The sequence below is a fragment of the Trichoderma atroviride genome, chromosome 1 (genome assembly GCF_020647795.1).
Source record: "Trichoderma atroviride chromosome 1, complete sequence".
In the NCBI taxonomy this organism is placed as follows: domain Eukaryota; kingdom Fungi; phylum Ascomycota; class Sordariomycetes; order Hypocreales; family Hypocreaceae; genus Trichoderma; species Trichoderma atroviride.
In genome coordinates, this window is record NC_089400.1 from 6,992,818 (window position 1) to 7,017,334 (window position 24,517).

Below are 24,517 nucleotides of genomic sequence, written 5' to 3' on the forward strand. Positions count from 1 at the left end.
GAATTGCACAAAAGAAACTGATTCGTAAGCTTTTTCTCTCTCTAATGTTCTTATGAATCTAATCCATCTACTCTACTAAAGAGGTCAGTTTGGTAACTCCTTCACCGTAGCAAAAAGCCCGGGTAGATTTCATCGTCTGGGTCAATAAAAAACTTCATTCGTCCAACCAAACTCGCCCGACCCCTAACACGTGGAATGCAGGCCGGGAATCCATCTACTGGACTTTGCGCCTCAGACAGAATGTCTGCCTCGAACTTTGAGCCGATTATGGAGCTGTGTAAAAGCTTTGAAGATCCGGGCTCCAGCTTGCCTTGTGCATACAAAACGGCTAACCTCGCGCAGGTCCCAGAACCACATGGGGAACGGTCAATCTGCCCGTCTGCGAAGATGGTGACGTTGCGTTGCTTAATCATATTCCTCTCGGCCTGACAATCCCCCTCACTGTAAAAGATGACTCCATAGCAGTCGTACGGACCGTAGTGAGCTCTGGTGCCGAGCAAAGCCTTGATCTCTCGACCAAGCTGAATGAAGCGATCGGCATTCTCAGGCTCAACCTCTATCCCAAGCTGGGCCACATCCAAGGTAGCATAGACTGCGCCGCCAAAAGACAAATCCACGTTGACATCAAGCCCACATGAAGGGATGGCTAAAGGTAGCGATTTTGCTAGCTGGTAGCTGGTCACGTTGATAAAGTCGGCATGTACTGGTTTCCCATTCTCTATTCCCATCCGTGCCACTACACGGCCCGAAGGCACATCGACCACTACGTCGAGTGTTTCATCGGGCTTAATAACCTTGACAATGCCGTGAGCGATAGCCCAATAGCTAAGCGCGATAGTGCCGTGACCACAAGCCGTAGAAAAGCCGTCCTTGTGCCAGAACAGAACCCCAAAGTGAGCGCCCTGGTCGTCTGGGGGCGTGATAAAGCCGCCGTACATGTCGGCATGGCCGCGCGGCTCATGGCATAGCAGCCGACGGAGCTCATCCAGAGGGTGGTTTGAAGCCGTCGTGATCTCGAGCCGTCTCTGAGCCACTGTGGGTGAGGTTGGAAGATATCCAGCCGGTAGTTTGTCGACGATACGAAATGGCTCACCGGCAGTGTGCCAGTCTTCGGTCTCAATCCAGTACGAAGCTTTTTTCGCTATGTTATCCATGGCTGACAAATTAATATTAAACACTAATGTGTACTGCACTAATGTTGAAGCCTGGCAGTTCAAAGGCTGGCTTGAGAAGAGAGCGTATTTCTCATGAGCAAGATACCCTGGTTATTACCGCAGCCTTGACGGAAACCCACCTTTAATCTTCCGGAATAGAGTGGTTGAATCAACTGACCAGTCACCAATAGCGGCCGGGCATTTTAAGAATTCTAAGTGGATGATCGGCAACTGGGCCTTCGTAGCGACCATCTCCGTTCGTGGGGTAATCTCACCCCTGCGTGGGGTATTGATGCCCTCTGCGTGAGATTTTGCGATCCTTTCATGTACTGGCAACTTCCCACAGATCCACGACGTTATGGTAGTACAAACATGGGGAATACATCCTGACGTAGATATGAAAAAGGCTTCCTTTGAGTTTCCACATAAGCACGCATACGCCGAGATGGGTTTCTGTCACAACTACCAAAACAGCACAGTGGCTAATATCGTTTCTTGCTAGCATGCCAACTGCCAGTGTTGTTTTTACAAAGATCAAGGATACAGTGGAAGGTATATTTGTGCCGATTGGTCTAACAGCCATAGAACTTGTGTTGGTAGCGTTTGCTAATACAAGTCCTTTGCATGCTACCACAGCTAAGAGTTTGACTTGTCGGTATGAATTGAGAGAAGCTTATTACATAGGTGTAACAATAAACTTATTCGAATGCTTCATAACTCATACACTCCTGGCTGTCCCACATCACTCATACAGACGTCTACACATCTGAAAATCTTTTGAAGATGAACAATCCTAACTCATTATAGGAAGATATGCACGCTAAATATACTCGCAAGTTGACATGTGACTCGTTAAACCATCAATCCTACGACAGTGCAAGCTGCCAGCCTCGTTGCCTGACAATATCCCTCCAACTCAGTGTCTCAGTTTCTCTTGCCTCACTCCTCCGCTCCCAAAGTTCCTCCAAAACCTCCCTGCAGGCATTCACATTCCGGAACCTCCTCCACTTATTCATCGTGTAAAGCCTATTCTTGATTCGCTCAATGTGTGTTGCATCCTTCGCCTCCCCGCCAGCAATAAACAGTGGAAACAGTAACGAGCACTCGGCTAGCGATCCTTCGGGCACTTTTTGCGCAGCATCACAAACTGACTCGACATACACGTCAATTCCTTCTGTTAGTATATCGGCCGAGTGCTGTGGAAAGTATTTCTGCAAGACGTAGTGGAGGTATATGAGCCCTGCGCTTTGATATGTTTGGCTGAGGAACCCGAGCGGTGTGTCGGCGGAAACAGCTGGACATTCCCATTCTCGAAGTTCATCAGCGATGCTGCGGGCTCTTTGGAGAAATGTATCGTATTTGGATTGTGACGGTAATGCTTCAAAGATGCTGGAATAGTCGTATTCTTCTGGGCTGCTGCCCTCGTCGTGAAGCAACAGCTCGTAGTCGGCGCAATCTGCATTCAAGACGCTGATTTCTGAAGTTAAAAGCATGATTTTGGACGCAAATGCAAAGTATGGATCGGCCATCTCGTCATCCGCAGACATCCAATAGTCGCCGGAGATGAGCGGTCTTCGGTCCAGCGAAACGCTCATCAGGATATCATGATACGCAAAGTTCCTCACCAGCCACTTCCTCTCAACTGATTCCAGCCAGTAGCTGTTGATGATGGTTCGTGACTTTTGCAGCGCCCCTTCTTGAACATCGGAGCTACCAGACTGAAGGACGGCCGCAGCACCAAGCAGATGGTGTGCCCAACCGCTAGTAGTTGCATCCGAGATGGTCTCCATAGAGCACATAGCCATGGTTATAGCCAGGCACATTTCCCCAGAAAGGTTATTGCCGTTAAGAGCGGCGCCAAGGTTGCTAAGAACCCTGCCGCGATGCTGCAGAGAGACGTTGTGGAAACTGGGGTCTCGTAGGGCCAGATGGGCCGAAGACCATGCAGCCATGGCATCCAGGAGGGTACCGCAGTCAAAGGCCATTGGCAGCAGGACTAGATCCACTATTAGATGGGAAACTCTAGACGCAGACAAAGTTGTAATCAACTAACCGGATAAGAAGCAGTTGTTTTCAGCGGTTGCGGATAGCATAATGGCCAGGGTGGAAGTGTAGTATCGCATCATGGTCCTCCGACTAGAGCTCAGATGATCAACAGAGTCCTTAGGCCGCACAAAGTCTAGCGGCTCAAAGATCTTTGAAACCCTCAACACTTCGGAAACATTGTCGGCCTGTGGAGAAGCAGAGTTGTCATGGTCCCAGCGTTGGCGCCGTTCAGAACCCGAGTCTCTGGCAGCATCTTCCCCGCCAGCGCTCGAAACAACCTCTCGGGGCTTTTCGAGCTTGCAAACAAGGTTGAGTCGTGAGCAGTGCCCACAAATCGGCAGCCCCTGGTCGCATTTCTTCTTGCGCTGTCGACAGGTCAGGCATCCGCGGCGTTGTCGCGTGTAGCCGCCCTTCTTGATCAGTTTGCGCTGGGGAATCGGCTGCGGCCTTGAAGCCGGCAATAGCGAGACCGGCAGCGTCGACATTGCGACTCTAGGAGCGAGATGGGCGTCAATGGCGGCAGACAACAGTGGGGTGACGTTTGACGTTTGATGACGAGATTTACGCAGCAGGCAGTCCCTACCACGCAGGTTATATGAGATGGATCTTCCAAAGGCAGAGAAACAAGTGACAGAGAAACCGAGAGTCGGAAGCGTCCATGCGCGGCGTCAAGGGCGGCGAGCCTGTTATCTTATTAGCGGTCCTGGTTGGAGATAACAGCCGTGTCTATCAGGTGTGTGGAGAATGCGGAGAAGGTGGACATGCGGTTGATAGCAGCTGGAACACAAAGCGCGGGGAACTTCTTTATCTAAGGGCGTGGCAAAGTGGTTGTATCGGGTTAAACTGAGTCCACAAAGTTAATACGTGAGAGCGCTAGTTGCTTTGGGATAACTCGTACATAATGGAGATGGCACTAGAACGAGTTATCGCCCCTTGGACCATCATTTGCTGAATCAGCCTTCTTTGTTTCGCCGTCGGTGTGGTGTGTGGGGTTGGAGACGGTGGAGCAGTTAATCGGAGAAATGAGAGTTATCATGATGCTTGTAATTATTATCGTGGTGCTATCTAATCCTTTTCTTCTTCTCCATCGAGATAGGGGTTTCGCTCATATACAAATCTCAGTGATGAAAATCACCTTCATAACTGTCCAACTGAGGGCCGGTAAAGGTTTTTCGCAGCTTGACAGCCCATACAAGTGCCGTCACAACTAGGCCGACGGCCATGACAACAATTAAATAATTCATCGTGCTTGCAGTGACAGGATACCCAACAGGGAAGCAGAAACAAACAGAAAAGAAAATTACAAAGAGCGTAGCAGTGGCGTTTGTAACGTAGCCAAACTTTCCAAGAGAAAAGGCTCGCTCAGGGAGAATGCTGCGGCCTCGCAACAGGAGAGCAGCCTGAGGCAGCGCAACCGTAATGTTGAGCGCAAAGAGAGTGAGGTTGATGAAACTGCTGTACGCTGTGGCCGATGCCACGTAGAGAACACCAATGATGATCTGCAAGACAAGCATGATTGCACTGGCGCGAACGGGACTTGCCCAGTTGAGATGAGAGATGAATTTGGAGTAGGGGACGCCGCCGTCGCGGGACAGCGACCAGATTGTTCGGCCGGCGAAGATGAAGAGGTTGAGGACAATGTCGTAGAACATGACGATGTAGTAGACAGCCCAGATGGTTGTGGCCACTTTTGAGTTGAGGGCTTGGTTGTAGACCTCTAGAATGGGAACGCCAGATTCGACGAGGGCCTGGAGATCGGTGACAACAAACATGAGCGCAATGTTCCAGGCAAGGACTGTGACGATTCCCAGAGCCATGGTGGTGATGATGGCAATGGGGACGTTTCGACTCGGGTTCGCAACTTCTTCAGAAACATGTGTTGGGGCATCAACGCCACTGTATGCCCAGAGACATCCAGTAACGCCGATGAAAAAGGCCCATCCGTCAGACCATCCACTGACATTCGTATACTGCCTGAAGACAAAATCGGAAGATTTTTTCGTTTCCTGGACGGTAAGCAGCGTAACCAGCGAGGCCACAAAGCCAACAATAGACAGCACAAGGATTGAAACGCCCAGTTTTCCAATGGCAGTGGGGAACCGAGACGTCGCCCCAAATGCGATGATGCTCAGCAGGATATGCAGCAGATATGTATGCCAAGCTTGTATTTCGTAGCCGTCGTTCCACAAGTTGACGAGGTCGAGAATCGAGCCGGCGACAAAGAAGTTGCACGACGCCGTTGCCGCCATGATGTAAATCACGGATATCCAGCCCGTGAAGAAGGCGGCGACTCGACGTGTCGATTTTGGAAAAGTCATGTAAACGATGTGGTATTGGCCGCCGGCCGATGGAAATGCAGATGCAAGTTCGGCAAAGCCAATGTTGATTGTGGCCATGACGATTCCGGCGACGATGAGGCCGTAGATGAGGGCTGGGCCGCCGCCGCAGGAAAGCGGGACAGCAACGCCAGAGGCAAAGGCCACCCATGAGTTCATTGTGGTGAAGCCAAAGGCAATGACAGACAGCAGGGTGAATCGCTTCTTGAGCTGTTCTTCGGGCTGTGCAAACTTTGTCTCTTCCACGTGGGATTGGGATATGGACACAGAGTCCGGGGCATTGAGCTTGTCAGCCATGGCGAAGAAGGTTGATGGATCGTATTATTCGCAGAAGGAAATGGGCCGGAGGAAAGAAGAAAGGAGGGAGTTGAAGAGCTTATAAATAGTAGCTCCCTTTACTCCAAGGTGACAGATGTAAAGACGGTATGAGCCATTCTTATGCATCACTTGGTAGAAGAAACTCCCAGGTCGTCAAAGATGCAAGAGATATCTATTCACCACGCCAAGAATTGGCGGATTCGGAACTTGAGCGAGCTAAAAGGGCGCTTTCTAGAGGCGTAGACTATTTCTAGCGCTGGCTGGTTCTTATCGGTACTTCAACACGCGTAATCTGTAAGGGTTGCTTAACAGCCGAGCGAGGTTGCAGCCAAGAAGCGAGACTCCAGTTTTATCAAGCCACGTGCCGACGACTTGGATCGGGGAACCATAACTGACATGGAGAACAAACAATAAATACTTGAGATTGTCTTGTAAAACTCCCAAAGAGCCGGGTAGATCTTTACCAGCTCATGCGTTGACTTTGGTGCTGGCGTTGAGCATAGGTCTGTGGCTTATCGACTTTGGCACCATTTTAGCAACCAGAATGCGCCTATTCGCGGCCGATCTCGGGCTTCATAGAAGAAGAAGCTTCCCCAGAAACCCCCGCCGTTGACGCCGTGTGGAGAATGTGGAGAAGGCGAAACTCCAACTATTAAGCAGAGCAGTCATATAAAAGGTAGACGTAGAAGGCAAAATTTGCTGATAAAGCGATTTCGTTTGTATCGTTCCTTTGGGTTTTCTTTCTAGGTGGTTATCGAGCGTTGCGTATCTCCAAATGAAGTTCATTACATGGCTCAGCATCCTCGCCTTGGCTGGCTCAGGCTACAGCTGTGGCAGGCACGGCGATGAGAAGGAATGGAGCAAAGAGGAATTGGATGAGTTGGAGGCAAAATGGGGGCACGAGGTGTGTGATGAAGTCGATTGTTGAATTTACAGGCTCTTGCTAACAAGATGCAGTGGGCTTTCAACGGCATCGGGTCCTTTGCCCATCTCGACTACGTCAAGTGCCTCACAAACCCTCAAGAGAAATACGACATTGCAATTATCGGCGCGCCTTTCGATACTGCCGTTTCCTTCAGACCAGGTAACAATTATCGCATTACCCAGCACATGGCTATTTACTCACCTCTCACAGGCGCCCGATTTGGTCCCAGAGCTATAAGACAAGCTTCTTCTCGTCAGACGTCGCTACGCGCATTCAACCCGCGCGCAAACATCAATCCCTACCAGAACTGGGCGAAAATCATTGACTGCGGAGATATTCCCATCACGCCGTTTGACAACAATATTGCCACCGAGCAGATGACACAGGCCTTCAAGAATCTTGGCAGGGCTCAGCCGATAAGCTCTCTAAGCAAAGGTCGACCGAAGCTCATCACTCTCGGCGGCGATCACAGTTTGGCACTGCCTGCGCTGAGGTCGTTGAAAGAGATTTACGGCAAGCCGGTTCGGGTACTGCATTTTGACGGTATGTGCCACGATATACCCAGCTGAGAGTAGAAGACAAAATTAATTGACGATAGCTCACTTGGACACCTGGAATCCCGCCGCATACCCGTCAGCCTGGGGATCAACGCATTTCACTCACGGCTCCATGTTCTGGATGGCCAACCAGGAGGGACTTTTGTCAAACTCATCGACAGGCCAGTCTGTCCACGCTGGTCTGCGCACCCGTCTCAGCGGCTCCGACTGGGCCGATCACGAATCGGATACCGCCCAGAACTGGGTGCGCTATGCGGCCGACGAGATTGACGATATTGGTACACAGGGCATTATTGACGGTATCATGTCGGTGTTGGGGACCGAGGACCCGGTCTATCTGTCTGTCGATATCGATGTGCTGGATCCCGCTTTCGCACCTGGCACTGGAACTCCTGAGCCCGGCGGCTGGACTACCAGAGAGTTTATCCGAATTTTGAGGGGAATTGAAGGATTGAATATTGTCGGTGCCGACGTGGTGGAGGTCAGTCCGGCCTATCAGGGACGAGGTGAAGAGACGGCGTTGGCAGCAGCGCAGGTTGTGTATGAGATTCTGAGTTCCATTGTCAAGAGGGGCTTGGAAGACGGAGCCAGGGAGAAGACGGATACAAAGGATGAGTTATGATGCATGTAAATAAGGGTGTACTATTAGATAGTGTCTCTCAAGCAGAGTGTATTATAATTACGTGCAAACGAGGGTCCAAATCAATTGACGTGCCCGGTAAATACGGAATGACTAAACCTAATGACAATAAACACTTCCTAAAGGATTTTCTTGCACTTGCTATTCTTCTGACAAACAATCAGCGATATACTATTGATCGTGTCTTTGGTAAGCATTACGAAATGCGTAGCCGTCGTGACTCTTCGCATTTGCTTCTGATTATGCGGCAATGGCGGAGCTCTACCCCTCTTCTAAGGCAAATCAAGAGGCTATAATGTGGAATCAAGCCCAATCAAGCACCGGTAGAGAAGAATCGCCTTCTAGTGTATGCAAGGGCAATATACAAAATGGGACAAGCGCATGTAGCGTCAGCTTCTGCTACCACACGATGCTATTCTCTCCATAGAGTAGGGAAGTATTGCATATCCAAGATACATACATGACGTAGATTCGCTAATGCGGCCACTAGTTGCTTTACACGTCGCGGTAATATGTGCAGTAGCTTCTTCTATGCCATTGGATAGGCAGGTTTACTTCATGATACATGTCTTATTCACGTAAGCCGTTCAATTATTAGTCAGACCATCGCAGCCCTCAACAGCTCGCTCATATAAAGAACTTGGCTGCCCATTTCCGAAGCAGCCAAAACATTTCTCTGTTATTCTCCACATACACAGAGTTGCTTACAACTAATTCATCCATTGATCTTCTACACCTTGACTCGACAGCCGGCCTACCTATACAAGCCTTGAGAATGTCAACACCCACCCTCAAGCACGTCTTCACAATGGCAATCACGCCAAAAGCACCAGTCAATGTCGGCGAAACTCCAAGAGGAAAGGCAAATTGGTTCGAAATCACGGGTGGTACAATCACTGGCGTAGATGGCACCCATATTGCAGATGTAAACGCGGGCGGAGGAGACTATCTCACTCGATTCGTCGATGACAATGTCGCTGAGGTGGATCTGCGGCTAATCGCCAAAGACTCGAATGGAGAGCTGTTACGCCTCACCGTATCGGGATTCGACTATCTTGATCGAGCAACTATGCTGGCTTTGGATGGCCGAGCAGGAGAGGATCCGGGCAATAATACGACAGGCATCACGGAGCCGTACGGCTTTGAGATAGTCAAGTGCAGCACGGCGAGTCAAGAGTACAGGTGGATGAACTTTGCCGTCTTGATTGCGCGTGTAAGTTTCATCATGGGGGCTGCCGGTATTGAAAGTGTCGAATACAAGGTATTCCACGTAACAAACTAGGCTCGCCTATTATATTAAAAGATGAATATACTTATTGCTCTTGCCTATATGCCAAACTTGGCACTATGCAATCATCAAGTGTAAAATGTGAATCATACTGTATACACCGAGTTAGTTTTACAGATGCTAGAGCATTTATTGATACCTTGTCAACAGACCTACCCGCTATTAGTGCCCGGCCGTGTGGTTGGCGGCTTTTTTTAACCATAAATTCTAACCTTGCCAGAGAGAGGCCTTGGCAGCGGAGCTGAACAACAACCGCAGCCAGCCGATCGGATCAGACATGGATCCCTGACTCATAAAAAGGAACACGTTTTCGATGACTTGTGGTGTATTATCCCGATTAGGACATTCCCGAGGGCATTCCTATTCCTATCCACGCATTCATCTGTTTCTGTCCTGTCTCCGCCGCATCTCTACCAGTGGCCCAAACGACGCTCAGCTCAGCTCCTCTCCAACAGACTCACATGTCTTTCGCCAGCCTTCCCTTTGAGCTTCGCTCCCTCATCTGGAGCCTGGCAGTAGCGCCTCGCCACATCACCATCAACAAGGTGCGCGCAAAGGGCAGCTTCAGCAACAAGCACCGCCAGCAGGGCAAAGACATCCTCTACGAGACCTCGTCAACGCCGCCTCCGGCTCTCATGCATGTGTGCAGCGAGTCTCGCCAGCAGGCGCCCTATAAGCGCGCATTCACCGCGGGCACCGAGCCGCGCTGGACGTGGGTCAACTTTGAGCTCGACATCTTCTGCGTCTCGAGCCTCTACGCCGTTTCGGACATGCTCTCCCACCGATCCGAGATCCAGCGGCTGCAGATCCGGACTGACGATGACATCGCCATCGACTGGTACGAGGCGGCCACCCGTTATAACGGACTCTCCGGTGTCTACCAGTTGGAGAACCTCGGGGAAATCCAGGTTGTGCTGGAGCCCGGCGACTTGATGTGGGGAGACGTCTTCAAGGACTGGGGCCTTGGACGCTGTCCTCAAGACAACATCACCTTCCTCGACGAGGGGTCTGGACTGGTGCTGACTGGCGATCAGCTAAAGATGGTGGGTGACTGGCGGGTGGTGTTTTCGTTTGACAGCGAGGGAAACCCGCCTGACCCGGACAGGCTGTCGGAGGAGATTGCTCATGTCCTCGACGATTCTTGGCATATGACTTGGGCACAAATACACGAGCTGGATTGAAAAGAGTGTGGGTTTGATAAGGCAAGGGGCCTTTTTAGGGGCCACAGTGTTCTTCATGTATGCTAGTAGCTTACAGCTCATTTTCGGTGTATACCGTCTGGATAATCTCAACCACTTTGTCAGGCATGTTTAGAAATGGTGAGTGGCCAGACTGTAGACTGAACGTCCGAATATGAATACCCGCATCCTGCTGGGCTTCTAGAATGAATTGCTTTTGAATGTCCACAGGAATGACTTGATCCAGTTCGGTGTATATCCAGCTACATGGCACGTCTTTCCAAGTAGCATGAGTTACTGGCAGCGTGAAGAATTCGACTGCTTGATAGCTCATGTACTGTTTCCAATAGTCGCGCTCCTCTTTGTTCATATCGGAGTAAAAGTAATCGTGATATGGCCGGAGGTCACCGACATCAACTCCATTCAACTAATGGTCATTAGCAAAGCACTGCTGTTGAGTCCATGTCGAGAGATGAGTCTTCTTCGATGCAGTAACAAAAGTACCTTTGAAAACTCCACCATTGCAGGGCAAGTTGCACGCGACCCATCATAGAAAGAAAAGGCATTATCGCCTTCGTTGGGCAAGTAACCAGCCAGGAATATGAGGTGAGCGACGCCTCCCTTTTTGCCAGCCTTTGCTCGGTCTGTTTTTGCAAGGCCCTTTGCAGCCTCGATCCCGAGCAGAGTTGCAACCGAGTGCATAAATACCACCACATCTTGCCCATTGTCAATGAATGACAGCATCTTGTCTCTCCAGTAAGCAGCGTCGTCGTAGAAAGATTGGCCCGGCGTGAAATTAACGGCACCGTTTGAGGGATTAGCACCAGCGACGGTAATGAACCCTTTGGCTTGTAGTTTATTCTCCAAGGCCTCAAAGTATTTCGGGTGGGCGTGGCCACCGCCGTGCATCATTATCAGGACTGGGCATTGTGCCATGGCGGCTGAATCGCGGTGAATGGAGCAGGTTAGAGACTGTTTAACAGATTAATTGGATGTGCCTCTATTTAAATACCTCGCATGTACAAGATAAAATGATTCGAGGTAAATAGACGGAATCAACTGCCATCATCCGAATTCAGCCCGGTGATACAAGACAATTGCTTTCAATGTAACCACTGACAGATAGGTAAGCAATACTAATGTAAAGCTAACACGCGTTGAGCAACAGACTTTGAACAGTTATACCCTCATTAAGTAAGGGCAAATTATCAACTGCTTATGCATGGAAAGATTTTTAAAAAAGAGAAAACTATAATTATTGATTCCATAAACTTTTTCCCTATTTGTTACAGCCTGATGCTTTTGATGTCGATCTACTATAATAGCTGGAGTGGTCAGCGCCCAGAGCTATAGCCCGAATATGCTATTGAAGCTCCAACTATAGTGCTCTCAGTGCGTATCCACATAGGCATATGTGCCTTTGCTGCGTTATGGCTCTGCTTCTGGAATTTTGGTTCGCATTCATGTGTACAAAGCCGCTTTGATTATAGAAATACATTAAACCTATTGATAGAAAAATTGGCATTAGCGACTGGAGATGTTGGCATACAGTCGCTCAATTACAGGGCGCGTTGCTGCAGCGCTACTGGACAGCTTTAGTGGCCGCTGTGGCTCTATCGCCTCTGGAGAAAAATGCCCAATGCTTAAAACGCCAGCCATAGGGTAAGCCTACATATAAACTGCTTCACATATCGGACGCGGGATAAATATATGCAATAATCTGGGCAAAAATTGAAATATTATAAATTCAAGAGGAAATAAACAATTCATACATACACCTGAGTGTATTCATCCAGTTTAAAACCATTTATTACCCTTGGCTGGCTTTTAAAGACTTGTAACCTTTTCATTCGATTTCTTAGCATCCTTTGTCTCAGACTCAAGCCCGAAGTCAGTTTCTAGAGTTTGCCGTAGATCAATCTCCTTCTCAACAAAGCATAGCAGAAATCCTAGCACGGCGAACCCGAGAGAAACGTACCATGTTAATCTGAGGCTGCGAGTGTATACCTCGATCACTTGGGCACGAGGTCCATCTGGGAAGCTGTTGATGAGTTCCGCGTTTGCATACGAGTAAGCTTTTCCATTGGAGAGCCGGTCGCGGATGCCGACATCGTCAATAAGATGGAGCAGTGAGTCGAATTGGGCATTGAAGATGGCGGCGGGAATTGAAATCCCCCAGATTGAACCATACGCCCTCATAAAAGCAAAAGCTCCCGTAGCCAGTGCTGTATCGGACTCTGGGAGATCGGCCTGAACTGCGGGCAGGTTGGCCGTCATCATGAAACCCAGGCCGATGGCAGGAATGCACTGCACAATGATCCACTCTGCCCTCGAAGTAGAAGCATTGAAACGCGAAAAAAGACCGAAGCCTAGAGTAATCAAGGCGAACGAGGCTATATGCAGTGGACGATATCGGCCAGTCTTGGTCAAGATGACACCGGCAACAATGCCAGTCACAACAGAAAGCAAAACAGTCGGAAGCAGTGCAACACCGGAGATGATGGGCGACATGCGCTGCACTGCTTGGAAATAAATGGGAAAGAAATAAATCGCCCAAAAGAGCAGCATGAAGTTGATAAAGGCAAGCATCAGGGCAGCAGCTGGTGTTCGTCGAGTGAAGACTCGTGATGGAAGCGTCGGATTCTTCACCCACGGCATGGTTTCGTACCAGTGGAACACGGCCATGCCGGCAATTCCGAGCAGCAATGGGGCGAGGATATGGTATGAAGACCAGGCATACTTTGAGCCGCCCCAGGACAAGGCAATCAGGACGGCCACGACGCTGGCCATGAGTATTCCATTGCCCACGTAGTCAATCTTCTTGAGCTTTATTGCAATGGCTGTTTGGCGATCGTAGTTGACTCGCAGAAATAGAACATGCAGAACCAGGGCAACCCCAGCAATAGGCAAGTTGATGAAGAAGACCCATCGCCACGATGTGTTTTGGACAATGGCGCCGCCAATAAAAGGCCCAAGGGCAGTGCCAAGAGAGAAGATAGCAAAGACAACTCCCATATATGCACCTCGCTGGCGAAGGGGGACCAAGTCGCTGACAATGAGCTCGATCATGAGGTTGATGCCTCCACCGCCGATTCCCTGAATTGCGCGACCAGCAATCATCATGGCCGCATTGGAAGCTCCGCCACTTATACCACTTCCAAGAGCAAACATGGCGACTACCCCAATCATCATCCATCGGCGGCCGAAAAGATCACACATCTGACCGAAAAGCGGTAGGAAAGCGGTGCTGCAGTTCGAAGCATGTCAGATACATGAGCAAAGAGAGTTAGTCGATCCACGAAGTAACATACCCGGTGAGAAAAAAAACATTGACAAACCAAACATAGACGCCGCCAGCGTTGAGCTGATGAACGATGAATGGGAGCGCTGTTGAAGTTACAGTCGACTCAACGGCCGACAAGAGAGATGTTACGCAGATGGCAGGGAACACGGCCCAGAATCTCCAGCCGCGAAGAGCGTTTTTAGACTTTGTATCGGCGTCGTCTGAGGCAGAGTTGGATGCAGCTAATGCATTTTCTTCAGAGATGGGCGTCTTCATGGTGTCACCCTCTTTCTACTGCTGTAAAAGGAAGAAAACAAACAAGTGACCTATTGGGCGGAACACAAAACAGCGTTGTATGGGAGACATTGTGTCAATCGAACTTTGTAGGAATGCCATTTATCGAAACTCAGAGCCAAACACCGAATCGGTCGGCATCGTGTACTGTCTTTTGAAGTATGGACCAGTATCTACGGATATCATCCCGAAAGATCGGACTGCATCTCCACAGTCGGTGAGGCTAACCAGCAATGGCCATGATCTTACTCGAAGCCATTATCGGCGTGCAGGGGCAGTGCCGAATCTAAGCCAAGTCTGGTCATGCCTACCGAAGTCGATGTCCCAGTCTGGCGAGGAACACCGAATTTGTAACTGCTGTAGATGTGGATGAATTTGGCCACGACCAGCAAAGAATCAATGCACTTTGGTTGGACAAGTCCCTGAGCTGCCACTCCAGGTGCTCGACGGCGATGATCTCATGATATTTGTGGATAGCCGAGCAAGAATCGTAAAGAGGCTGCTCAAACTTTGGACATTTTAGCGTAACTCCTCAGCCTACGTGATATTAAAAATCGCGTAGTTTATATTGTCACATAAAGGCTCGTAAGTGTTTTCATCCTTTTGACCATGTATTCAATAAGCAGCCTCCTATTAAACGCTTTGCATATGGCGACTCCTCCAGCCGGTCCTTGAAATATATCCATCTGGCTTCAAGAGATTGCTAGCATCCAACTTGAGACATGGACGTGATTCATCAGAGAATTTTGCACTGTGCTGCAAGATCCCTCACAGTGTTGATGAGTTCCACGATGGCCTTTTCTTTGGCACGGATCCCCTGCATCGATACTCGTGTTATACTGGTTGGATCGTTGTCATTTCCAGTCTTGGCTGTTAAACCGCCACTCATTGTTCCATTTTCATCCGACGGCTTGGTCATCTCGCTCACTAGGCGCCGAACTTGAGCCATCATCGCCTCCATGATGTGTAAGAGAATAACAACTTTCAAGGTTGACGACGGCGCAATCTCAAATGTTCCAATGTTGAGACCCGGCAGTGCAATTGGGGTATAAGCCTCGGCAACACTGGCATCCATTTCAAGCCGTATTTTAGCACATGCCTCGATGTGCTGCAGAATCTTGTCATATGTTTCAATAAGACAAGAATAACAGGACAAAACAAGGAGCTGAGGGGGATCGCCTAATGGTGACAAGGTGGCTGAAACATTTTCTTTAATCTTGTCAGTGGAGTGAAAATATGAGAAGACGTGGTTCATCACTTGGACATATTGGTGGGAGAGCTGCAAAGTCCGATCAATGGCCAAATCCTTTTCATCATTTAGCCGAGCTGCGTTTGGGCCAGCTGGATTTGTCCAGCACTCCTGCCAAACTCCAATGGGAGGAATAGAATGCAGATTTTGGTGCAATCCAATATTGAGCTGGGAGATTTTGGCAATCCACGCCATGAGGTCGCCTTCTTTTGGTGGTGTAATGCTGCCGCTTATATCTGCATCTGGCTCTTGCTGGCGCTCAATATTATCATCGTGCAGGCCAAGAATAGTACTGAGACCGGGACTGGTTAGACCTTGGACAGAGGCAAAGCCTTCGCAGAGAGGCTGCTCTGGAGCAAAGTCCACGGTCGTATCTAGCTCTGGATGGATATGGAACAAATTGGTAGACCAGCAACTGGTCTGCTTATCTGCATCTTCTCTGAATTGAGCGTCATCCGGATCTAGTTTCTCGATGTGAGCTGGAATTGAGTCTAAAGCTTTTTGGGGGGATTTTTATTATTTAAAAGTTTCAAAGAAGCAACTTACCCAAGGCTATAGAAGCTCCATTGTTTTGCGTCCAAGGTGGCGCTTCAACTGGCTGCTGCGCCGCCATATAGGATGGAGTGGCGCGATAAGGTGGGCGCAATGGGCCAGATACGCAGGCAACATTTGCTCGCACGCAACGCAGGCAGCTTTCGCTGTTGTTGCTGCGACGACAGGCCAGCTTTTGCCGATGGCAGCGTCCACAGGCTCGACGACGGATGCCACGATCGTGAACCAGCATCACAGACATGATGGATTAGTTGATGTGAAGAAAAAGCTGTAGTTACGGTGCTTTTGCTAGGTTAACTCGCAGCAACGGGAACAAGACAGGGCATGATGCATTAGTCAGATCAGGCTCGGAACAGACAGGGGTAACCTTGACGCTGCCCAGCTGGATGTGTCAATCCAAGAGTTACTTGTTCAAGTTCTAACTTGACATGTTCGTCATAAGATAATATATACTTTATTCTTTTAAATACTCATATCTACATGTCCCATCTTCTCCACAAGCTTACAGTGGCTGAGTTCCATTAGCCTGGCCATAGCTGTAAACATCCAGTCTGTTGGAACCACCGCATGTTTCAGCAGCATTGCCGGCACAAGCCATGTTGCACCCGGCATTTCCATCCGGAGCAATGGTGTTTCCGTTGGCAAGGCTGTTTCCGCAGTCTGAAAGCTGTTAGTTACTGAGAAAAGGAATGTTGAGCTGGAGTTGGACTTACAGCACTCATCGGCATACTCGAGACCTGCAAGGGTGAAGCCCAGGCCTTTGCACACGCTTTGACACGCCTCAATAGTCATTGACGCGGGACCGTTGGGAACACCCTCGGCAGTCAAGGCGCGGGCATTGACGCTGTCGGTGTAACATCCCCTAAAGTTCCATCCGGTAGATGCTGGAGGCGAAGCACTTCCAGTGGCAGTCGCCAAGCTGTAAACATCGAGGCGGTTCGGGCCTCCGCAAGTCTCCTGTGGCGCACCGCTGCAGGTCATGGTGCATTGGGCGCTTCCATCAGAGGCAGGGCCGCCTCCGTTCTGGAACTTGGTGTCACACCCTAAGCACGTTAGTTGAATGTTGTACTATGATTGATGTGTTACTTACAGCACTCTCCCGAGTATTCGACACCTGCAATGGTGTATCCGGCAGCTTTGCAGGCTGTCTCACAAGCCTCAACCGACATGGCGGATGCACCTCCCGCGACCTGGACCTGGTTGCCCAAAGTTCGGCCGGTGGTGTTGTCGGAGTAGCATCCCAAAAAGTTCCATCCAGTGACCTTTGGCGGTGAGCTGGTGGTGATTGTCGAAAAAGTCGTGGATCTCGCAGAGGTTGTGCTGGAAGGGGGAGGAGTCACGCCTCCACTGCCAGAGGCAAGTCGGAAGAGGGCAATGACATCAGCAAAACCGTTGACGTTGGACTGAGAGGTTGCAAGCGTGTTTCCGTTTTGCGAGATTTGGTTGACGACGCCCACGGTTCCCAGGTTGTAGACGTTGATGTTGGACAGCGTGCCTTCGAGGTCGAAGATGTTGTTCTGGCAGTTTTCCGGGCCAAGAGCCACGTCACAAGCTTTCAATTGTCAGCATATTGGAATAGAAGCCGAAAAAAGAAAAGAAAAGCTTACTAGTGGTGCCGTCGTTGTTGATGAAGAACGAATACAAGCCGGCGGCGTAGATGAAGATGTTCTTTGAGCTAACGATTCGCAGGCCCCAAGCATCAGCGCAGCGGCCAGGGCTGGGACAAGTGGTGGGAAAGACGGGATCGTTGATAGCTGAGTTGACGGTGAAGGGCGTTGGGGCATTGGGATTTGGCTGGTAGTATCTGGCAAGGATTATCAGCAGTGCGCATATGAAAGCGATTGATATACATACGGTGTCTCTGTCTGAATGACGCCGGCATAGATGTTCTGTGTGCTGGCAAACTGATACTGGTAAAAGGTGTGGTGCTCAACAGCCGTTCCAACGCTGTAATATGTCAGTGATCAAAGTGAATAAGAACATGGCAGACAAAGGGCAACATACAACCAGAATGTTCCTGCTGTGCTTTCAACGTACAGGCCCCTGCCGCTGAAGATTGTGAGCTGCGTGTTGCTTGAGTCGTCAATATCGTGGTCCGCAGTCCAGAGCCAGTTCTAATCACGTTAGCTAACAAACTCACAACTCTCATGGCACTTGACTCACATTCTCCAAATACAGGTTGCTGGCGCTGGCAGTAATGTGCATGGACATGTACGCTCCAATGCAAGCCGTGTTCACAGCCGAGCTGCTCGCAGTAACGGGGCATTGCGCAACTTGCAGGTTTGATCCCTTGAAGCCACCGATTCTCGTGTGCACATCCCACATGCCGCTGGGAGTTCCAGAGGTGGCCAAGTTCCACTCGATGAGGACAGCTCCAGCCTGGGTGCCTTGAGTAGACACAATCATGTCTGACCACTCGACCTGTCCAGTCTGGCCGGGTGTGCCAACTTGGACCACGGGCTTCGGGTTGTTTTGGTCGTTGAAGAAGCTTCCAGAAGACATGATGATGGGGTATTCTTCTCCAACAATCTTGGCGCCGGGAGGGATTTGGAGCGTGCTGGTGATGCGGTAGATACCAGCATCAAAGTAGACAACTTGGCCAGCGGCGGTGGCGCTGTTGATGATGCTTTGCAGAGCGGCGGTGTCGTCCGTGACGGCATTACCTGTAGTCACGCAGAGTTAACACTCAAACTTTTAAGGAACATGAATACATGTAATTGCTTACCGGTAGCTCCAGCAGATCGGACGCTCTTGAACGAGGAAAGTGGCAGCGTCTCATACTGCGGCTTTGAACGCGTGTAATACTTGGATCCGCTCAGCAGCGACGAGGGACGCGAGTTTGGCGTAATGCTGCCCTGGAAGGTAGTTGGGCCATTGGGCGTATATTCATGTCCTTGACCCCAGCCAGCAATTGTCGTGGTTCCTCCGGCCAGAATGGTAGCGCCGCTCGACGACTGGATGGCCACCGGGACGTTGCTGAGCGCCAGATTCTCAATGATGAGGCTGTTCAACGTAGGGAGCGTCGCATTTGTGCCGAAGCTGGTCTTGATTCCAACGGGCGTCCCGGTGATGGAGCTGTCGATGAGCGTGATGGACTCGGCGGCCGTCATGTCGAGGCCCACGCCGCAGTTGTTGATGGTGATGCCCTGGTACACCCACTCCCAGTCGAAGCCGCTGACGATGGCGGTGCCGCAGTTGTTGAAGACCAGGTTGCGCATCGTGTACTGCTGGTTGCCAATGGCGGCACCAATCAAGCCACCGTTGATGGTCAGATCAGTGAGGAATCCAGCAGATCCTATGAAGCCACTGGTTAGAAACACGGATAACGCAGTACTCTAGTTAACAGGACTTACCGTTCTCGACGAAGAGACCAACTTGTTGGTTGCCAGACGCCGTGCTCATCGTAATCTGAATGTTCTGCAAGCTCGTCGCCTGTGCCGTGGGCCAGTGAATAGCATACGTCTTGGGTGCCGAAGCTGGCATCGCCGTCATGTCAAGCTTGAAGTTGCGCACTTGTCGGTAAAAGACGTTTGTCGAAATCCAGTTGGGGTTGTTGGGGTTGTTGTCGCCATAGTAAGTGTCGCCGTCAATCAGGGCAATGCCGTTGAAGCCCGCGGTAGCCTTGATGGTTGGGAGATTGGTTGGGTCTCCAATGATGTTGGTGTAGTACTGATCAATGATGGGCGTTGAGATCACGTACGTTCCCGCGGGAAAGTAAACCACTGCTGGGGTTAGAGTGCTGGATGTGCAGAGTCTGCCACATCGGCCTCCCGACAGAATGGCATTGTTGATTGCCGCCGTATCATCAGTAACGCCATCACCTTGAGCACTGAATATCAGCAGGTGGTCAACAGTCATGAGAACAAGTTGTAGTTACCCTTTGCGCCGTAGTCCTTGACGTTGCGGTAAACCGAGTAGCCGCTGGGGGCAAATGGTGCAATTCCCTGATGGGCAATGTTTTCATACCAATAGCTGGACGCTCGCTTTTCCACAACGGGCTCAGCCGTGGCCAGGCCGTGACAGGCCGCAGCAAGCGCGAGGGCCGAAAGCACGGCGGAACGTATGAACCCCATGATGAAGCAAGAGGCTATCTACAGCTCTTTGCAGGAGGGAGAAGTTGTCAGGGCGATGATGGAGACTGTTCAGGAACCACCCATGCTCTTAAATCATTTTTCAAGAGGGTGAATCGGATGCAGCAAACGGAGATAAGAAACTTTCGCGTAAAGAGGTTTTAAAGTAGGGCAAACGCGAAAAGGGCCTTTTCGTTTGCAGAGGCAGCTGTCAACGCCCCAAAGATGGAGAACGCCCGAGAACCGCATCGCCATCTCCCCGCGAAAAGGGAAGCTATTCAAGTAACAGCTTGCCGTATTCCCCAGCATCTTTGCACATAAAGCAAACAGGCAGATAAGCCCTAATTAAAAATAGGCCCGACACGGTCCAAGCTGGCCTTGCTAGTGAGGCGTTCTTTGCTGGCATCGTCCATGGCACAGAGTCCGGGGTAAGTTGTGGACTTTCCGCGATGCTTCAGGTTACACCGACATGAAGCCTAGTCACCTGGCTGAAGGATAGAAAAACACTGAGCACGTGCTGAGCGCCATAGGAAACTGGCCGGAGAAGAAGGCCCAAACCAGTCTGGACTCGAAGAAACTGAACGCGCTTTCGAGGCCAGGCTCAGGGCCTGAGGTGGAGCCATCCTGCCACGGCTAAATGGAAATCGGCACATACATCGTGAGATGCGTAGGTAGTATTACCAGGAGCCAAAATTCATGCTGTCGCGGAATCTCGGACTCTGGAATCAGCCCCATGTCACTGCGAGGAGCTCCGAATAGCGACTTGTCTCACCAGAGGTTGCTAAGGGCAGTTTTGCGAGTCATCCCCCACACAATCCTTGTCGTGACGCGCACATTATCGTGCCTTGATGGCAAACTCGTTGACTTGATGCTTGCTGGAGACGCGCTCTGCTCGGCAGATTTGGTGGGTCGGTTGAAGATGCTGCAGTTGACAGCTGTTAGTTGCCGAGCTTGGCATATGGCTCTTGAGAGTGTTTTTCCCTGTGGAAAAATTGTTTTTACAGAACTACGAAGAGTTGTCGGTACTACAACTACGTTCAGGATTACTACCTAAGCATAAATATTTTCCGTCTTGTCTCTTCTTATCAGCTCAACTTTCCATCGACAGCTAGAGAAAGCACTACCTTAGCAGCTCAATAACTCTACAAGATAGGACCGATTCTGCTGCAGAGCCGTAGCCTATAGCTGCATATTTGCGGGGTGGCAGCGAGTCTGGCCCTAAACCCCAGACTTCCCCGAGACGTTAGCGGAGCAAAAAGCGCGGAGGTGGCAGCCAGAGACGTAATTGGCGCGGGACCTCGGCAGATCGGCAGGGCCAGAGAACGGCTTGGCGAACTGGAATCTGGGCGTGATGCTTGGCGAGTTTGCTGTGAGTGGTTGTGAGTTGACTATACTCTTCAGATTCTTATCTTAAGGTTGACTCTTCTTCATGACGACTACTGAAGTAAACAGAGCGTATCCATGAGCTACTTGGCTCGGCCTTATGCTTTTAGTTGCAAATGAGCTCCGTGTGGTGCGAATAGGGCAACTACCAGGTATGCATGCTTGGATGCGCTATTTATCAGCCACGCCATTAATAATGTACCCATGAGCTGACACTGTCTCTTTTTAGATGAATTCCTTTTTGAGCATTTAATTTGCGTCCAGTTATAAAACACTAGAGCCAGCCACTACTCAGGTCACACATCAACTCAACATGGATCAACCTTTAGTCAAACACGGTTTTCAAGTGTTGGAGGTAGTGTTTCTCGTCAACACAATTGTTTCTTCGCCAACCCATGATGCTTTTGAAAACGTTATATCCTTCATACACATGGATCCGCGTAAGTAGGTGAAATTCTGCCTTGATATCCAGTCATACTAGCAAGTATCCATACTAATAGCATACAGTAATTTATGCCGCTATTCAATAAGAACAAGCATTTACATATACATGTAAATGCATCGAAATGAAATTTTCGCATCTTCCGCATACATGAGCACATGTGCTCAAAGCATGTCCCGCCACTGGGACTGACTTCAACCTGAAGCCACATCTCCCACAAAACACGATTCACAACACAGACTCCATCTCGTTATACTACGACTGCCACGAGTTGTTCACCGTCACAGCCGTCGCACCCGTTGCCGGCACAGTGTACGTGTGATTGGGGTCAGCTTCCCACGTCACATCGCCGTTCGAGGCCACGTTGATATACTTGTACTGAATCACCGTCCCTGGAGCAAATGAGATGCCTACATTCCACAGATGGTTCGAAGACGTATAGCCATCGGCGGACAGCGCAACCGCGTTATTCGTATTCCAGTTCCCGAGAGCCGGGACGTTTCCTGCAATCTTGATGGTCTGGCCGAAAATGGTTGTGACAATCTCGTCAAAAGTCACAGTGACGGGACTTGTTGCGACTGCCGTAGAGCTTGCAGACGTGGATGTGCTTGACGCAGTAACTGAAGTAGATTTGCTCGTGGTTGAGCCTGAGCCATCGGTAGGCGTCTGGTTGGGCGGCCAGGATCCTGTCGAGGCTGATGAATAGGAACCCACGGCGGATGTATAAGAGCACACTGACGGAACGCTGGATGCGGATGTTTCTCCCCACGAATACGGGACAACGCCAGATCGTCGGGCCGCAGCCGTCAGTAGCGCCGCGTATGACCACGTCAAGTCGTATGCTGAGAGCGGCTGTCCATTGTTTCGATTGTACTGCTCTGCCAATGATCCATTGGACGGTGCGTAAGTAGCAACATTGTTCACGAACCCATCAGCATAGTTGGAGACGGCGTTGTATAAAGTAGTGTAAGTTGAAGAAGAGGAGCTGTATGTTCCAACAGTGATGGAAGAGTCCAAGTCTTTGAAGAAGGCAAGGGACGTTGAGGTAACGGTGATGGCTCCAATTCGCTTCCACTGATAGAGGGCATCGTAGAGAAGCTCGGCAGCGGCAAGTGTGTTTAGATACCACGGATTACCGCCCTGGTAAGAGTCTTCTGGGTAACGGCCAACGGCAGCAGCAGTGCCCGCGGGAATGCCATTGTTGATGGTGTAAATGCTGCGAAAAGAGTCCACAACAACCTTGTGATTCGCCAGAGCCCGGTCAGAGCATCTAGTATGGTTAGCAAGGATCATGGAGCCGATGCAGCTGGGGAAAGGACAGTTCATACGGCTGGAATGTGCTTGCATCACAGTTTCCTTCAGGGTCAAATGTGTGAATAGAGCCCAAAAGTGTGTTGGCATCCTTGCCAGACCTGCCGTTGTTTTGGTTGATGTTGGCTACAATGTAGCCCTGAGACGAGCTCCAGAAGCTTTGCAGAAAGCAAAGCGCCTGAGCAGCTTGACTTGAGGCATTCGGAAGAGACTTGCCAAGACTAGTAGCCAACGCACTGGCTTCGACAAGAGCGCGATGTTGGTTGGCAACGGTAAAGAAGCTGGAGCCATTGACTTCCTCCCAGAGATCGAAGCCAGTCTGGTTCCTGTGGAAAGGTAAGTTGAGATAAGCTACAGCTTGTGTAACGGAATCTTACCAGTATTGCGCCACGTAGCTAATGTCGTTCTGAATTATAGGCCACACAATCGAATTGGCAGTGGACTGGTATCCATTGTTAATCAGCCACTTTGAGTAAGTGATCAAGGCTATGGCTCGAAGCGCAGGTCCGTCTCTCTGAGGACGCCCCCAAGCTCCGGTGAAGGCTGTTTCGTCAACATTAAACTTTGGCTCACCAAGGCCTGTGCCGCTGTTGGACAGGCTGCCCGAAGGATTGGATATGCCTTGCACTATTGCTTGGGCATTGATGTAGTTCTCAATCTCAGTCTGCAGCGAGGCTGAGTAGGAGTTGACAAAGGTGTCGACGATGCATTTGAAGACCAGTGCCGAGTCGCGAGTCCAGGTATAAAAGTCTGGAAACCTGTTAACATGATGCAGAATCGCTAGAGACGAGGAATTCTTACAGTCTGGATTCGTCTTGGATGGACTCGCTATTACGATGCCCGAGTTGGCTCCTGCGGCACAGCTACCCGCTGATCCGATATTGCACAACAAATCGGCCAGCGCAAGCGGAACTTCTGTCTCGAGGAATGAGCTCGCAGATCTCTTCACAATGTCGAATTCGTGGCGACTCTCGCGGAGTCTGGGCACAGCGTTGACAACTTGCAGCGCACAGCATCCAACGACGAAGGATTTGAGAGACAACATGGTGAGTCGAGTCGAGGATCTCCAGAAGTTGATGGAGCGACGAATTTGTCAAGATCCTTTGTCAACGCCATGGTCGCCTCTTTTATATCACAAGTTGTGGATATGGTTCTTCGTCCAGAACGCAGCATTGCGCTGTTGAAGCTGCCTCGGCCATATTTCGACATCACAATCGCGCCAAGGCTAATGTTTGCCGCTCTTTCGAACTCGCCGAGTCAAGCCGACCTCCTGAACTCTGCATTGACGACGGATTTAGAGTCATTCAGGTGATTGGAAGTGGTGTCTCGAAACGGCCCGAACACGGTAGAGCTTCAACTACGGCGGGAACGACGACGACGAAAGGCGGGAAGAGTCGAGTTTTGCCGCAATTTTCGATCATCGTGCCCTTTTGAGATGGCAGCAGAGAGGCTCCTTGTGATCCATCTCCGGTATTGTGGTTGATCTGGCAT

General features: G+C 50.3%; 11 protein-coding genes across 11 annotated transcripts; 3 read left to right on the forward strand and 8 right to left on the reverse strand.

The window, feature by feature from the left end:
• Positions 1-101: 101 nt before the first annotated feature.
• TrAtP1_002537 (uncharacterized protein) lies at positions 102-1,154 on the reverse strand (the record flags this gene model as incomplete). The annotated part of the gene is made up of 1 exon (XM_014085323.2): positions 102-1,154. The coding sequence occupies one exon, from the start codon at positions 1,152-1,154 to the stop codon at positions 102-104; it is 1,053 nt and encodes a 350-aa protein (XP_013940798.1).
• A 723-nt stretch (positions 1,155-1,877) lies between these two features.
• TrAtP1_002538 (uncharacterized protein) lies at positions 1,878-3,850 on the reverse strand. The gene is made up of 2 exons (XM_014085322.2): positions 3,208-3,850; positions 1,878-3,150 (listed from the first exon to the last, which is right to left on the reverse strand). The coding sequence occupies exons 1-2, from the start codon at positions 3,683-3,685 to the stop codon at positions 2,021-2,023; spliced, it is 1,608 nt and encodes a 535-aa protein (XP_013940797.1). The 5' UTR covers positions 3,686-3,850; the 3' UTR covers positions 1,878-2,020.
• A 468-nt stretch (positions 3,851-4,318) lies between these two features.
• On the reverse strand, positions 4,319-5,833 carry TrAtP1_002539 (uncharacterized protein; the record flags this gene model as incomplete). The annotated part of the gene is made up of 1 exon (XM_014085321.2): positions 4,319-5,833. The coding sequence occupies one exon, from the start codon at positions 5,831-5,833 to the stop codon at positions 4,319-4,321; it is 1,515 nt and encodes a 504-aa protein (XP_013940796.2).
• Positions 5,834-6,301: 468 nt separating this feature from the next.
• Positions 6,302-7,985, forward strand: TrAtP1_002540 (uncharacterized protein). The gene is made up of 4 exons (XM_014085320.2): positions 6,302-6,758; positions 6,812-6,938; positions 6,990-7,322; positions 7,378-7,985. Exons 1-4 carry the CDS (start codon positions 6,630-6,632, stop codon positions 7,956-7,958), a joined length of 1,170 nt encoding a protein of 389 aa, XP_013940795.1. The 5' UTR covers positions 6,302-6,629; the 3' UTR covers positions 7,959-7,985.
• A 661-nt stretch (positions 7,986-8,646) lies between these two features.
• Positions 8,647-9,258, forward strand: TrAtP1_002541 (uncharacterized protein; the record flags this gene model as incomplete). The annotated part of the gene is made up of 1 exon (XM_066111507.1): positions 8,647-9,258. Exon 1 carries the CDS (start codon positions 8,752-8,754, stop codon positions 9,256-9,258), a length of 507 nt encoding a protein of 168 aa, XP_065967583.1. The 5' UTR covers positions 8,647-8,751.
• A 259-nt stretch (positions 9,259-9,517) lies between these two features.
• TrAtP1_002542 (uncharacterized protein) lies at positions 9,518-10,696 on the forward strand. Its single transcript, XM_014085319.2, has one exon. The coding sequence runs from the start codon at positions 9,726-9,728 to the stop codon at positions 10,443-10,445; it is 720 nt and encodes a 239-aa protein (XP_013940794.2). The 5' UTR covers positions 9,518-9,725; the 3' UTR covers positions 10,446-10,696.
• On the reverse strand, positions 10,516-11,378 carry TrAtP1_002543 (uncharacterized protein; the record flags this gene model as incomplete). The annotated part of the gene is made up of 2 exons (XM_066111508.1): positions 10,516-10,869; positions 10,947-11,378. The coding sequence occupies 2 exons, from the start codon at positions 11,376-11,378 to the stop codon at positions 10,516-10,518; spliced, it is 786 nt and encodes a 261-aa protein (XP_065967584.1).
• An 891-nt stretch (positions 11,379-12,269) lies between these two features.
• TrAtP1_002544 (uncharacterized protein) lies at positions 12,270-14,049 on the reverse strand (the record flags this gene model as incomplete). The annotated part of the gene is made up of 2 exons (XM_014085236.2): positions 13,754-14,049; positions 12,270-13,689 (listed from the first exon to the last, which is right to left on the reverse strand). Exons 1-2 carry the CDS (start codon positions 13,999-14,001, stop codon positions 12,270-12,272), a joined length of 1,668 nt encoding a protein of 555 aa, XP_013940711.1. The 5' UTR covers positions 14,002-14,049.
• Positions 14,050-14,492: 443 nt separating this feature from the next.
• On the reverse strand, positions 14,493-16,221 carry TrAtP1_002545 (uncharacterized protein). Its single transcript, XM_014085317.2, has 2 exons — positions 15,815-16,221; positions 14,493-15,729 (listed from the first exon to the last, which is right to left on the reverse strand). Exons 1-2 carry the CDS (start codon positions 16,059-16,061, stop codon positions 14,756-14,758), a joined length of 1,221 nt encoding a protein of 406 aa, XP_013940792.2. The 5' UTR covers positions 16,062-16,221; the 3' UTR covers positions 14,493-14,755.
• A 29-nt stretch (positions 16,222-16,250) lies between these two features.
• TrAtP1_002546 (uncharacterized protein) lies at positions 16,251-19,893 on the reverse strand (the record flags this gene model as incomplete). Its single annotated transcript, XM_014085316.2, has 10 exons — positions 16,251-16,480; positions 16,534-16,863; positions 16,911-17,372; positions 17,428-17,624; positions 17,675-17,767; positions 17,825-17,934; positions 17,984-18,483; positions 18,546-19,115; positions 19,174-19,641; positions 19,698-19,893. The coding sequence occupies 10 exons, from the start codon at positions 19,891-19,893 to the stop codon at positions 16,323-16,325; spliced, it is 3,084 nt and encodes a 1,027-aa protein (XP_013940791.2). The 3' UTR covers positions 16,251-16,322.
• A 2,077-nt stretch (positions 19,894-21,970) lies between these two features.
• TrAtP1_002547 (uncharacterized protein) lies at positions 21,971-24,252 on the reverse strand (the record flags this gene model as incomplete). The annotated part of the gene is made up of 4 exons (XM_014085315.2): positions 23,828-24,252; positions 23,404-23,776; positions 23,044-23,352; positions 21,971-22,985 (listed from the first exon to the last, which is right to left on the reverse strand). Exons 1-4 carry the CDS (start codon positions 24,069-24,071, stop codon positions 21,971-21,973), a joined length of 1,941 nt encoding a protein of 646 aa, XP_013940790.2. The 5' UTR covers positions 24,072-24,252.
• Positions 24,253-24,517: the final 265 nt, after the last annotated feature.